Here is a 14,434-nt window from a genome sequence, read left to right on the forward strand (position 1 = left end):
ACCAACCTGGGGCGACAGCAGCTTTGCCTCTCAGAGCCAGGTATTTCTGTAGGCAGAAACAGAAAAGCAGGGGACACGTCTTTCTTTTCAATTCCTCCTTCACCTGATGTCTGGCCCACATTCTCCCATAAGAAAAGGCAATGCAATAGTGGGAATAGAGGGAAAGGAGGTATTGGTGGAGAGGGACATTGATGGAGGAAGTTAGTGGAGGGCGACGAGATATTGCAGGACATGGGACTGAGGCTAGCCATGCATACTTAAGTCAAATGCATTAAAGTTGGGAACTACCTCAAGGATCACTGGTACCTAAGTATGCACCCTCTGGCATGAGAGTTGAATTAAGCAAATATATGATTCTCTAGGATACTTTTTATGTGGCCACTGACCCGGTGGGTCTCTGGGGACAAAGATTAGGTTCCTAGGGCCCACTTACGGCATGAAACATTTGTTTGTGACGACTCTGACAAGCTAAACATGCTTGGTTTCCCAAAGCCGTGAAGGTCCACTCACAAGTACCTCAGGAGCCCATCCTGGGAACCCCACAGCTGTCTCCCACATACAGCCAAGGTGCCAGGCCTGGCCTCTGCCCTCAAGGAGTTTGGGGAGATGCATGAACCATGCAGGACTGCAGCGGCCAGCACGGCAGACAGTGCTGGTGCTTCCTGGTCAGGACCGAAGGCCTGTCCAAAGAGGGTCTTCAGGTGAACTCGAAGTGGTAAGAACCACCTAACTGCAAGATGAGTGGATGCCCCTAGGAGTGCCAGCATGCAGATGGGAGCTTCCATGGGGCCAGTGCTACGGGAGAAGGAGAGGAACAAGATGGCCTCCAGGCAGCCACACACCACTAGGTCATGGTGCACACAGGCTGCATGAAGGGACTGAAGCCCCAGTGCATGACATGAGACGTTCAGAGGAACCTGGTCACAGACGTCTTTCTCTTCCAAGTGTCTTGCCCTTGACCGCATGGAGTTTGTCCTGTTTTCTTCCATTCCATGCCATAAAAGATGACTATCCCAGACTCTCATCTTATCCAGGATTCAATGGGTTTCAATTATTCATATGAATGATTTAGATTATGTATATCAAGGATATCTTTTTAATGATATCATTTTTGCAAATATGTAAAATGGATTTGTGAATGTCTGTAAGGGTTACTCTTTAAATAGATATCTGATATTAACTGTTTACATACAGTCTCTAGTTACATGGGTTATCATTTTGAAGATGGTTCATATGTAAACACTAGCTTCCTCAACATTCATCTAACTTGAAGGACATATCAGATCCTCTTTCAAAGATAGGTGACTTTAAACTGTCCATGACTTAATTAGATCCAAGGTCACAGACAGGGGGAGGGGCAGGAATCTATTGGCAATCAATGGAAATTATTTTCTCAGACTCAGTCCTATTTTTTTTAAATTTATTTTTTAGTTGTAGTTGAACAAAATATCTTTATTTTAATTATTTATTTTTATGTGGTTTGGAGGATCGAACCCAGGACTTCACACATGGTAGATGAATGTTCTACTGCTGAGCCACAATCCCAGCCCTCAGTCCTATGTTTTATCAAAACATCTCCCAGTTATTGAAGAGTACATTATCAATACATCTGCAACAGGAAAACTGTCAGTCTCTAGGTTATTCCAACAAAACTGATTTGTGCCCCTGGACACCATTTCTACAGAAGGACTCCTCCGATTCATTAGGGTTCCTAGTCCCTTGCTCTTTAGCTGTGTTTGAATAATTTCTTACACACTGAGAAAGAAAATTTTCAAAAGAATTATGGTGTGAAACCAGACACTTGTCTTTATTTATAAACTCTTAAACCTACCTGATGGGAATGATGTAGGAAAAAAGAAGAAGAAACCGGAAAAGATTACGGTACCAAGGGCCTGCAAATCCCTGTAAGGTTACCATAACAACAGAAAGAACAACCAAAGCCAGAAATAGCGCCTTCGTCAGCTGATTGAGCTCGAGGTCCAGCAAACCAATCTGAAAGAAAACAGTGTAACATTAGTATAGGACCAAGCCAGCTTTATATGTCTTAACACCATAAATCAGAAGCCATGATCATGATGATCTAAGAAGACTTCAGGATTTTTTATAGTCTTTACAATAACAGAGTACAAAAGCATACTGACATCACTTTCCTCCTGAAAGCCTCTTATAGACTCAGGCAGAATGCCTGCCAGCAGGTCTTGATCCCCACAGTGTTCTCAAGAAGGGCCTGCCGAGAAGCATGAGGCCAGCCCTGAGCCAGGTCCTCCTGGCAGGTGACACTCTGACTACAACCAGGACACAAAGAATGGCGGGCCCAAAGGAGGGCACAGAAGGCTTGCTCAGTGACCAGCCCCACAATAGCCCTCCAAGAGCCAAGACCTATCTCCCTCGGCAAGGGCCACATCAGACCAATGTGCCCGCTGTCATTCTCAAATATCCCTGCACACACTCATTTAGGGATTTCATTCAGACTGAGTGACCCTAAGAACAGAACAGTGTGAGAGTGTGTGTGCACACGTGCATGTAGCCTGCCCTGGTTGCATCCATTCCATGTCATAAAAGAGCCTGTCTGTCTGCAAAGGCCTCAGGACTCCTTCTGATAGAGAAAGAGGCAACAGAGGTAATTAGTTTGTGATGAAAACGTTCTGATTTGCACCATTTCCATACTTCAGGATCTCCCTGTATGATACCCTACACTCAAATTCATCCTTTAGATCACTCGTTAGCTGAAAAAAATGTACAGAAAATCATGTCAATAAGGAGAAGTTCATTTTTTTTTGTTGCTCTTGGAACTAGTGAGAAATAGCCACCCAAATAGCTCTCGTTTTACAAGTAAAGAGAATATGGCTCTGTGAAGCATGTAACTTCAATTTCGAGCTCTAGCAATCTCTGCAAACTGCTGCTTCTCTTTAGTTTCACCCCTGAAAGACTACAGTGCAGTACAGTGTGAGGGGGCAGGAGAACACGAGGGGGCGCTGCTGGCTTCAGGAAGGCAGCAGAAGCAGATAGAGGGAGAAAAGAGGCAGTGTAGCAACTGAGACTCCTGGGACTGTGGAGGGAGTGAATCCAAAGGCTGACTCTGCCTTCTGGACAGCCCTGGGCCAGAAGAGCTTCAGCATGCTTACCTGTGGAACAGGGATCATGGTGGCACCCTCCTAACAGGACTCTGGTATGAAGAGACATCATGCACACAACACATGTAGCTCCTGTGACCCAGGAAGCCAAGCACACATGCTGTTGTCACTGTACACATTTGCATTTCATCAAGTTTTGTGGAGGACTGTGTGACTTTGGGGACTTCCCTTAAAACTCTCAAGTCTCTCTGTCCAAGTGTGCAAAACCCAGCAAAGGTAGCTGGAGGAGCACAGACACCCTAGGTACATGGCTCTAAAGGCCACAGCCTCAGCCTCAGCAAGAGGAGACCCAGGAACAGCGTGTAAGTAACATAATCGGCCACTCTGGCTTATGGTGATGAGGATAGTTAGCTGAGTCCTATGGGCTAGGGATCTCAATCATCAGAACTTCTCCTCAATCTGGTACAACTTCTGAAAAAAAAAAAAAAAAAAGTAACTAAAAGAGGCCAACAGCAGCAACTCCATGGTTGCCCAAACCTTGGCAGCAACAACTGAAGTGCTATGATTTTTGAATGTAAAAATCTGAGGGTCGCTAAGCTAATAACCTGGTTTATTCTAATGCTTTTTGAAAATCCGTAACTTTGGCCAGTAATATGAGTTTGGTCTTTCTACGACTCCTAATTCAAGTTTATATCTGATTTTGCTTAATATTTGCCATAAATCCTCATGAGATCATGAGAAACTGTAGTTAGAAAAGACAATACTTAGTCAAAAAGTCCATTTAATACAGCTCTGGAGAAAACTAATTTAACAATTACATGTCTACTACATTTTGTGCTAAACTCTAAGATTAGGAAGAGTTAAGGATGGAATTTTTTTTTTTTAAGGCATGGCCTTCTGAAATACAGCAGACACAATGGGAAGTCCACAGGGACCCAGGAGCAGTATGACTGACACCTGTTTAGAGTGCAGATCCTGAGCCTACACTGAAAAGAACATGGTAGGATCTACAGCGTGGACTGGGACTCAACAGGCACCCCTTCCCAGGTGTCTAGCTGTCCTCGTGGTGCAAACCCAGCATGGAACAGGCCAGCTCATCTGCACTGTAGTTTTGTCATTACTTTCACCCGCACCAGGTCCTCTCAGAATCCTAGGGCCAATAATGGAAACCAAGCCCTGGTCAAGCAGTGCAGGAAGTTTCTTCTTGGCCAAAGAATAGGAAACAGGAGACTCAGCTCACAAATAAGCTTCTGGGCCTGTGGAGATGCAGAATGAAGTAGGCACAGTTGAGCAAGGCGAAGAGGAGGGACAGGCTGACGGAGGGAAGGAGTGTCCATGGGAGGAGGGGGTGCAGACATTCCAAGCCCGTGATTGCCACCTCTTTCTGCTCCTTTATGGTCTTCTGGGCCCTTGTCACTGGATGGTCAGCTGTTCTGGTATGAGAGAGGGAGTCCTCACCAGGGAACCACAGTACAGTGACATAGTATGAACCTAAAGGTGAGTACTGGTCAGCAGTTCATGTGGCTGCTCAAGATGGCCTGGTATGGCTTTATCTGAGGTTGAATAGCCAGGGAGCCAGCTTCTCTACTTCTAGGCCATGGACAGCAGGGTATGTGTGTTGTGTGATCTACCCACAGGAAAGTGTAGGCAAGCAATTCCAATTGCAGAGGGCCTCGGATAGGGAAGAAGCAAGGTCATTGGCTTGGGATAAGCAGCCTGGCCGGCTTCCCTTGTTGACAGTCTCATCTGGCCATTGCATGCTTTGTCATTAATATGCAAAATTCCTAACTAAGAAAACTTCAAACAGAAACTAAGTGTCATTTTACAGGAAACTCTCACTTCTTACCTGTCAGTGATATGCAATGGGCCACAGAGACTGCAGATTCCCAAAACATACTGTGTGTGCCAACTCTCAGTGGCGGCTAGAGCGCCTTCGAACTCCAGCACAGGTGATCTCTTGCCTGTAGCCAGGTCTTGCACCAGGACAGTGACACCCACCACCTCCCTAGACAGTGAACAGCCTGAAATCACTGCATTTACCAAGTTTCACCTCATGTTGCTCCCTGTGCAGGGGCAGGGCCTTCCCTTGAGAACAAGGCTGCTCAAGAGCACAGCATCTGATTTATCAGCTCCATTTAAAAAGCAGCACAAGGAGGACAAATATCGTGCAATTTCCGCTACTTCACTACTATACAGTTTATGCTTGAATTATTGAGAAAAATAGGTTTTGGGATTAAAATGAAGAAAAATTAAGCCAGGGAAGTAGAGCATGTTTCGAAGCCCAGATCTTTCTGCTGTGACAAAGGCAGCCTAAGTTTCAGGCCTCACTAGGATCAGATGAAGTCATTATTCATTCAGTCAGGGAAAAAAGACTCAATTACCTCAACCTAAAGATGCTATCAATGAATGCAAAGTGCATATTTTACTCTATTCATCCAAATCCCATTAAAAAGTGAAAGGAATGATTTAATCTGGCCTTCCAGAGTTGGTCTTTTTTTGTAATAAAATAAAGAATCACTGTCCTGCAAAACGCATAACTACTACCTCACACTTTCCCTGCATCATAGCAGTGAAAGGCTAAAAGCTGGGACAAAACCACTCAGAAATGAATACAAAGTTTCCTTTGAAAAATGCCACAGAGGATGGAAACATTAAAAGCAGCCCACTGCACATGGATATGCAGATAATTCAAGGCATTAATACCTTTCTAATTGACCAAGACAGATGTGGTGGACTGTGAATATCACAGTTCTGAAGACAACTAAATGCTGCCTTCCCACTCCTCCTCACTGGAAGGTGGGAAGAAAGGGCAAGTGAACCAGAGTCAAAGGCAACTTCTGGGCAAGGAGCTCTGCCTCCTGTCCTCCCAAGGCAGCTCCTCCTGAACCTGGACTGCTCTCCAGGATGGGAAGTGCACCTGGGCCAAGGACACCTCGCACTCTCAACTCTGTGGTCAGTTCCAATGGAATGGAAGAAAAGATGTATTTTGACACTTATTTTAAACCACTTCCAATTAGCGGTTGATCTTTTTACACTGAATAGCTCTGAAACACCCTTAAAAGTTTCTTTGATTCATGTAAAAGACAATATGGACTCTTAAAAAAAAACTATTTAAAACAAAAACTTACAAAGTTACAGATTCTGTAAAGACAGTGGTCACTGAAGTTTTGATGTGAACCTGCATTCTTTAAAGAATTTCATTAACACCTCCACAGACCATATAGCTTTTGCTATGATTTTCACCCACAAAATACACGATTAATCACTTAAAGTAATTATGAGTATATAAGAAAAGGTAAATTAATACACGAGAAAGTCATTTCTAACATTTGTTGTAATTTCCTATATTAGTAAAGCAGATTTCCTTCTACTTGTCATAATATTTGTTTCATTTGAAGCAACTGTGATAACAAAATTAAATACGCTACTGGAAATTTTAATCTCCAAGGGAAAATTTGTGCATAATGTCTAAGACAACCACAATGGCTCTGCAAAGGGGCTGTTCTAGGATAATGAACACAATAATTGCCTGTATAATCTAAAATGCTACTAATGGCAACGATCACAAATCCATTTAGCTCCTCTTTAATTTATGTACCAAGTTTTAAATAGCTAATGGTTCTCACTAAAATAATGGTTTATACCAACAATAAAGGGTAAATACGGTATTCTCCTGCTTAATCAAGAAAAGATCGGTCAGGTTTTTTTTTTTTTTTTTTGTTTCTTTCTTGAATGAACACATGGACGAATGAGAATTAGACCTTATCTCCATAACATAACTACTCCCATCCATCTCAGAGTTAAAACTCCTGCATGCTACTGAGTCTCTGAGAAACACATGTGCACAGCAAACTGAAACTGAAGTCTTATGTTGTAAACTCCTGGGCCCTGTCGCTGCTAAGTGAGCATCCGAGGGCAGAGTGCACACACCACTGAGTGTCGGTAACACTGCCCTGGATTAACAGGGTCTGGACATCAGCATACTCTTACCAGTCTTTACAACTCACATGCATTTCTTCCTTATGTGGAAGCTTTTTGAATAGTAATATAATCAAATTCAAAATTTCAGAAGTCACCTTATACCCTTGCAGAAAATTAAATATTATTTTACCTTGTCTTAAGTTTTAGATTTGAAAACAGCACAATTTGAAAAAGTGAAAAGTCCCCAAATACCTAATTCATTCAAGAGTACTCTACACAGAAAGAAGCTTTATATATGAAAGATTGCTTAAGGAAAAACCCACAATTGCTAATGTTGTTTATCTTTTACCAGCTAAACTGTTTGTGAATCAACCCAGCAGACGTTCATTCAGAATTTGGACTGTGACTATAACATTGAGTTGTACTTTAGCCTAAATGAAATTTCTAAACATATTCCTTTTCAATATTTTTGAAAGAAATCAGCCCTATACTTTCCACTTTTAGCATGAACTAAGAAACAAGAAAAAAAAATTTGCAAGCTTTCATATGTATTTTTATATTTCAAATAAATGAAACATGTACATTAAATCTAAAGCAATAGCTTTTTCCACTATGGAGTTTAAATGTCAAACATTAATTTTTTAAAGTGATACTACTGCCAGGCATCCTCTGCCTCTCTTCCAGCTGACTGACTTGCTGCTTCTGGGCGCACCTGCTGAACAGTGCCTGCAGGGGTGAGGCTGGCACATGCTAAAGCCTACACAGCACTGGTGGTGCGTGAAGTGAGGGGGTTTCGTCTGGCTTGCAGTCTGATGGCCTTTCTTTTCTTTCTTTTTTTTTTAAGATTTTTTTTAATATTTATTTTTTAGGTGTAGATGGACACAACACAATGCCTGTATCTTTATGTGGTGCTGAGAATCGAACCTGGGTCCCGCCGTGCTAGGCGAGCGCTCTACCGCTGAGCCACAATCCCAGCCCTCTGCTGGACTTTCAAAGCTCTCCAGGTAAGTACCAGGACAATAATCACCACCACTTCTCAAAATCAAAATCTGTATTTATACAATTGTGACAGTTACTGTGAAAATATACATAATCACCTGAATTCTTATCTATCAACAAGTTTTGCCCAACTGTCCTACACTCAGAATTTAAAGTTTTCTCCTGGCTTACTCTACTTATCACTAAGAATGTTTTTCCTTGACTAATATTTAAAAAGAAATTGGGAGACATGATGGCACAGACCTGTAATCCCAGCCACTTGGGACACTGAGGCAGGATAACTACAAGTTTGAGGCTAGCTGGGCAACTTGGGAAGTCCTTGTCTTTAAAAAAAAAAGTGTGGGGCTGGTGGGGTTGGCTCGGTGATAGAGCAATTTCTTAAATCTCGAAAACAAAAATGGGGTCATTCTATTATTTGTATAAACAAACAAATCTGTGCAAAGACCAGTGACTAAACAAGGGAGCGAAGACACTTGCACACCCAAAGGAGGATCACAATCAAGGGGACAAGGGGATTCCAAGAGGAGCTGCATGCCAGAGCACACAGCTGGTGCCCTACTTGACTCTTGGTGAGGAACAGGGCCCACAGCTGTGCCATTCCACAAGGTGGGGTGAGTGCACACCTTGCTGCTGTGCATGGCTTCCTGGTGCCAGCCTCCTTAAATTGCTACCTCCCAGACACTGGACACAGCACTTCCCATGACACATGCTTGTTCACCAGAACACCTTTTATAATAACCCCCAGTGATGAGAGAAAGCAGTGCAGCAGCCACATGGTGCATATGCACATGCATTTCAGATTGGCTTTAGCAAACTTTGTGCTGACTTTGTGTTCAAGCAGGACAACTTGGTCCCACCAATCACTTTCTGACAGCCTTTACCAACATCACAACCTTTATTATAGTATACTTAATATACCAAACGCCAGCAAATGTGGCTTAAAACATTGGTAAAATTTCTATCTTAAATAATTATTATAAATTATTTAAAATATTTAACTTGTGACATCAAAACCATATTTCAAAGAATGAATGAGTGAAAACACACAAGGCAGTTTGCATACTATCTGAAAATTTAGTTTTTAATCACATACACAAATGACATTAAAATCCAGTAGTGAATATTAAGACAAACTCATAAATTTCCTAATGTACATTAATCCTGATTTTATTTTACAGTAGTCCACATAAGTTTATTTTAAAATCGGGGGTAGAAGGAGATCAAAAGCTAGCAATCGCTCTCATTCCACACTCCACTGTGAGGGCAGTGAATAACGTTTTTACTTGAACATTTCACTGCTGAAATGGTGGTGTTGAAAAAGGCCAGAACATGCATGGCGTGGCTTCACCATCAGAGGGAGCTCCACGTTGGAGCACAGTCCACAGTCTTCCTGATGCTGCCTGCCTGTTCTCTGGCAAAGCACGACTCTGTCTCTAAGTCAACCAACTCAGGACATCAGAGACAACAGAGTTATCCTAAATGTTCCTCTGTCGTGCAAAATTCAGGACAGAACTGATTATAAGAGGAGGGATCCTTGAATAAAAACCTGCCATCATATAAGAATCCTACATAATGACATGGCATCCAAATGAAGGAGGGAATCAGTACAGCACTGCCTAGCAAAGGCTTCCTGGAAGATTTACATTTACAAGCCCAACTGACAAACAGTGACCATAGCTTGTGTAATGGTTGTGAGACTCTGAACACATTTACCTTGTTTTTGTCAACAGTGAAGGAGGCTATCAATTTTAAATGGTTTTTACCAGATCCAACCAACGATTTAAAACAATTACTTCAAAAGCATAAACTAACCTCTGACAACAGAAACCTCAACGTCCATGAAAATGAAATCTCAGGCCAGGTATCTGGTTTTCAATTTAGTATTAATTAAGCAGTTTATTTTGGTAATTTTCATATTTATTTTAACACATATTTTACAAATAGCATTAACCTATTCTTGAATCTTTATTATCTAAAAACAAGTTAAGGGAGCAATGTTCCCCTGTGGACCAGAGTGGCTTTGGAAGTGCTGGACCACAGATGGTGGCAAAGTTGTGATACAAAAGAAAAACCATTCCTCCTTTCCACAGGCCAAGCAGTCACCCAGCCACCCCAGGCACAGAGGGTGAGGGCAACAGCCTGGGCAGATAGGCACCAGCTCTGTCCCCTCTCCCTGGAACAGCAGGAGTTGTTGTTATAAGGAAGCTATAGAGAACTGGGGGAGGGGGGCAATTCCACTTGCTCAGTCATTTTTATTACAGAATTTTAGAAAACAAAATGGTTACATTTTTACCAGTAAACAAGGTCACTGATTTATAACTTAGATTCTGGATTCCACCTGCAAGCACAAGGGATGACACGCCTCACCAAGAGGCCCTGTTCCTCACCGTCTGAACTCCTTCTCTGACATACCGACAAGTAGAGAGTATTCAGTGCTGTGTGCAAGGGGACTTACTCAACATACTTGCTTAGAAGGCAGCAGAAGTCTGGTTTTATTAAGGACTACTCTGGGTACTAAAAATAGCACTTGAAGTTGCTCATTCTAAGTAATAACATATTTGGAATAACAACCAAATGACAATTAGCAGAAACCTCCCTGATATTCAATGACTCGATGATGGCAGTGCTCAGTTTGCCATTACTTCACACCTTGAGAGTCTGCACACTGCTCTGCTGGCACAAGCACTGAACCACAAAGCTCAGAAGAAAGGAAACGCACCAGGTCCAGGGAAAGGGCTTACATCTCTGCAACTGTACTTCCTTCACTGTGGGTGTGTGCGTGTGTGTGCGTGTACCACTGGCAGCTCCTTGCCACCAGGCAGGCACAAGGCACCTACCACTGCCGAGAACCACCAAGAGGGCTTTCAAGCTAACACCACTCACTAAGGCAACAAGACCTGCGCCTGCAATATTTCTGGAGCCACAACTATGATCCATGTTTCTCTTAATTAAGTTCTTTGGCAACTAAGTACGTATCATCTATTCATAATTATATTACAAACACATGTGAACCCGTAAAAAGTGCTGACCAGCATTGGAAGTACCTCAGAATCACTGTCATCTTGAACAAAGACAAGGATCTGCCCATTTTCTGTCCCACCCACACACCAGCTTAACTAGCTATTAACCAGAAGTTGTAAGGAGGTAAACATTTTGATTTTTTCTTTTTTATTGGTGCATTATACTTATACATAATAGTGGGATTCTTTAACATTTTGATTTTTAAGACGCACAGCAGAATGGCAGACACAAAATAGCAAAGAAAAAGAAAGAAGGAAAGTTATTTCGGTCTAATAGCCAACTTTAGATCAGTTTCTTAGTTTTCACAAACTGTGGATTTTATGATTTTCATTCTTTTGTAAAGAAAACGTAATTCAACAGATTCACTGAAAAAAATTAAATGATAAGGGTAATAGAGTTAAATAAACTTTTCATCTTGCCTAATCACTCTTTTATTATTAAAACTATCTATTTAAAATGAGCTTTATTACTGGTATCTTAGCAAAATGTAACACTATTTTAAACCATCTAAAATTTTTCTGTTACTTTATGCCTTCAGAAACATTTTATGAACCATTTCATACTTAATGGCTTGTAAGCAATCCTGAGAGTTGGGAATTGTGTGAAAAGTTGCTCAGATTGACAGATAAAGTGAAAAGGTCTGTATTAATTTCCAAATAAAGAAATGCATGGCATGGTATCTCACGATGATTATACTCTAAAGTACCAATTAGAACGCATCAGAAACTAGAGCAAGTTGACACTCTACAATAAAGCAAATAATTTCCAGTTGGAGGGGCAGAAAATGTTAATATGCAATGTTCAAGACTACAAGAATCTTTGTAAAAGGAAGTAGCTAATAAGGTTTAATGATGCATGTCAGGAAGCCACAGTATGTAGGGAAACACAGCTGGCTTCATTTTGTAAACTATTTGATATACACATCTTTCTCGCTCACGATTATCAGCTGTGCCAGTGCCACAGGGGACAGTTTAGACCTCAAATCAGGATATTCTTCTTGTTCTCTAAATTACAAGTAAAATACATTAATATAATATGGTGCTATAGGCTAGTGCCCTGAAGAAACACTCATCAGCTTCACAAGGAGAATTAAAGAAGTCTTCTACAGAATGTGGTGAAAACAATCTTGCCAGCCTAAATAGGCCACTAAGCCCCGCAACCATTAAAACAGACCATAAGACAGAACGCTTGGATTTAGGGAACTGATCACCTTCACAAAAACAGTCTCCATTTTTCATACCTTAGGTGCTAAAATACAAATGAACTAAAATGCTGCTGCTGAAACTCCTGTGTGCCACCACTCCCAGGGGTGCCTAAGCGGGTGCACTAGAAACCCCTCCAAAAGGCAGGATGCATCTTGCTCCCCTGGTCTCAGTTATGAGAGACTGCAACGTGCAGGTGACAGCAATTAGCAGCAGATGACAGAAGCACTTTGAATGTGTACCAGATGGCAGTGAAGGGTCACTGGAAGCCAGCTGACCCTCCACAAGGAAACCCTTGTGTTAGGACCATCAAACTCAAAAGCTCTTAGAAACAAATTAATTATTCAGCCACCAGAAGACAACTGCTGGGTCACAGCACTAATATCAAAATGCTGTTAAAGCACTTGGAGCGCACTTATTTTAAATGTAATTACACATATTAGCTGTTAAAAACAAGCATGCCTCATAATGACGAAAAGGTTGCCCTGAACTAAAGGAGCTAAAATTCTAGTAATTAATGAATTGTCTTATGGCAAAACAGAGTCAACAGGTTCCAACTCGATGAATTTTTTCATGGTTAAACCTAGGAACAGTCCTTTCTAAGTGGAAATCTGTACCAAAGCCTCATCAGCCTCCTGGTCAGAAGAGTGACAGAAATACCAACATCTCTCTTGGGAAAGGGCACAGAAGCCACAGCTCTACAGCTGTAGGACCTGAGATACACCTAAAAATCTCAGAGCTGGTCTGTCAAGACTTCCTGCTGGGAAATGACGTACCTTGCTTTAGCTGGGCCAGAGCAGAAGAGAGAGATGGCAAGACTGCAGGAAGCCCTGGCCTTTCTCCAGGGGACTCAATGCAGACAACTGCAGTAAAATATGCAGGCAACAGGGCCGGGGTTGTGGCTCAAGGGCAGAGTGCTTGCCTAGCACGCATGAGGCACTGGGTTCGATCCTCAGCACCACATAAAAATTGATACATAAAAATTTTTTAAAAAGGTATTTAAAAAATGCAGGCAACAATGCTTCAGACAAGGATGGTGTGCGATGAATTCACTTTCACGAGATGAATTCCAAACTAGTAACTAATACCTAACACATGAGGGCTTAATTTTTGGTTTACATTGCTTAATAAATTTAAGCTGATCAATTTGTTCCCCTTTAGCCCATTTCCATTTTACAAAGTGTGCTAGATGTCTTTTCCCCTGTGCCTGCCCACTCTATCCCACCTCACTGTTCTGCTCTTCTAAGGGTCCATGTGGCTAGCCAAGGACCCAGCTCCTGTTAGCTGCCTACCTCTTCCCCAAGTCATGCCTCCTGGGTCCACTGTTGCTCACTGCTAAAGCTGCGCAGCTCACTGAAGGGTCCCAGAAAAAAATGAAAGCATGTTCACTCTATAATCAGAAGCCTATTGCTGGACTTCCATTAATGACTTAACTTTCCATTAGGGTCATGAAATGTCTTCCTTTACCATTTTTATTTAATCGTGGCAAAACTCGCTCAACTGACATGAACTACTACACTTTAAGAACAGACTAATAAAATGACTACCTGCTACCCAAGGACCCACAGGAAGTATATTCCCAACAGCTGTCACAGCACAAAGCCCTTGCCTTCCCCCACTGCCTCCTCCCAGCTGGCGGCTGCAGAGGCTCCTCCCTTACAGGGAGCAGTTCACCCTTTCCACTGAGCACCAGGATGAGTCTCCTTCTCTGAGGAGACTATGCCTGGAACCCAGGCAAGAAGGGCCTTTGATACAGCACAGTCAGGGGATTCTAGCAGGGCACGCCTCTCCCATCTGCAGAAAAGTTCAGCCCTGCAGGAACTCCTCTGGAGCCCAGGCTTTCAGAGGCCACCCACTTCCTATGTCTCTTCACAGTGTCTTGAAGTCACAGCATTTAACTGAAGATTAACAGCTTTATAAAACAATGCTCTTAAGAAAACAGCAAGGTTAGAAACATATCCCCCTAAAGGATACTCACATAACTTACATGACAAAAATTCCAAATGATAAAAGAAACCCAGGGGGAAATGTCTGAAACAAGCCCTGGTCATCAGATTACTCTTAAACAATGATGCACTGCAGGTAAGCTAATTTTTCTTCAATTTTCTCTCAAAATAAGTATGACATGATGGTAGGAAATGGCTCCATAATGACTAGAATCTAAACAAATTAATTCCTCAAAGACCATTTAAAGTCCCCGCAGTCCACAGAACACAC

General features: G+C 42.2%; 1 protein-coding gene across 5 annotated transcripts in view; it reads right to left on the reverse strand.

Annotated features, from left to right (window-relative positions):
• Atp9b (ATPase phospholipid transporting 9B) overlaps positions 1 to 14,434 on the reverse strand; it is a 258,083-nt gene that overhangs the window by 87,754 nt on the left and 155,895 nt on the right. For all 5 annotated transcript variants that reach the window (XR_003302966.2, XM_026412454.2, XM_026412453.2 and 2 more), the window contains exon 12: positions 1,832 to 1,992. Coding sequence is in view for 4 of the 5 variants with exons in the window: in XM_026412454.2 (XP_026268239.1) it covers positions 1,832 to 1,992 (161 nt within the window). In the remaining variant the exon portion in view is untranslated. The remainder of the gene's footprint in view (positions 1 to 1,831; positions 1,993 to 14,434) is intronic.

Source organism: Urocitellus parryii, chromosome 13 (genome assembly GCF_045843805.1).
Source record: "Urocitellus parryii isolate mUroPar1 chromosome 13, mUroPar1.hap1, whole genome shotgun sequence".
NCBI lineage: Eukaryota > Metazoa > Chordata > Mammalia > Rodentia > Sciuridae > Urocitellus > Urocitellus parryii.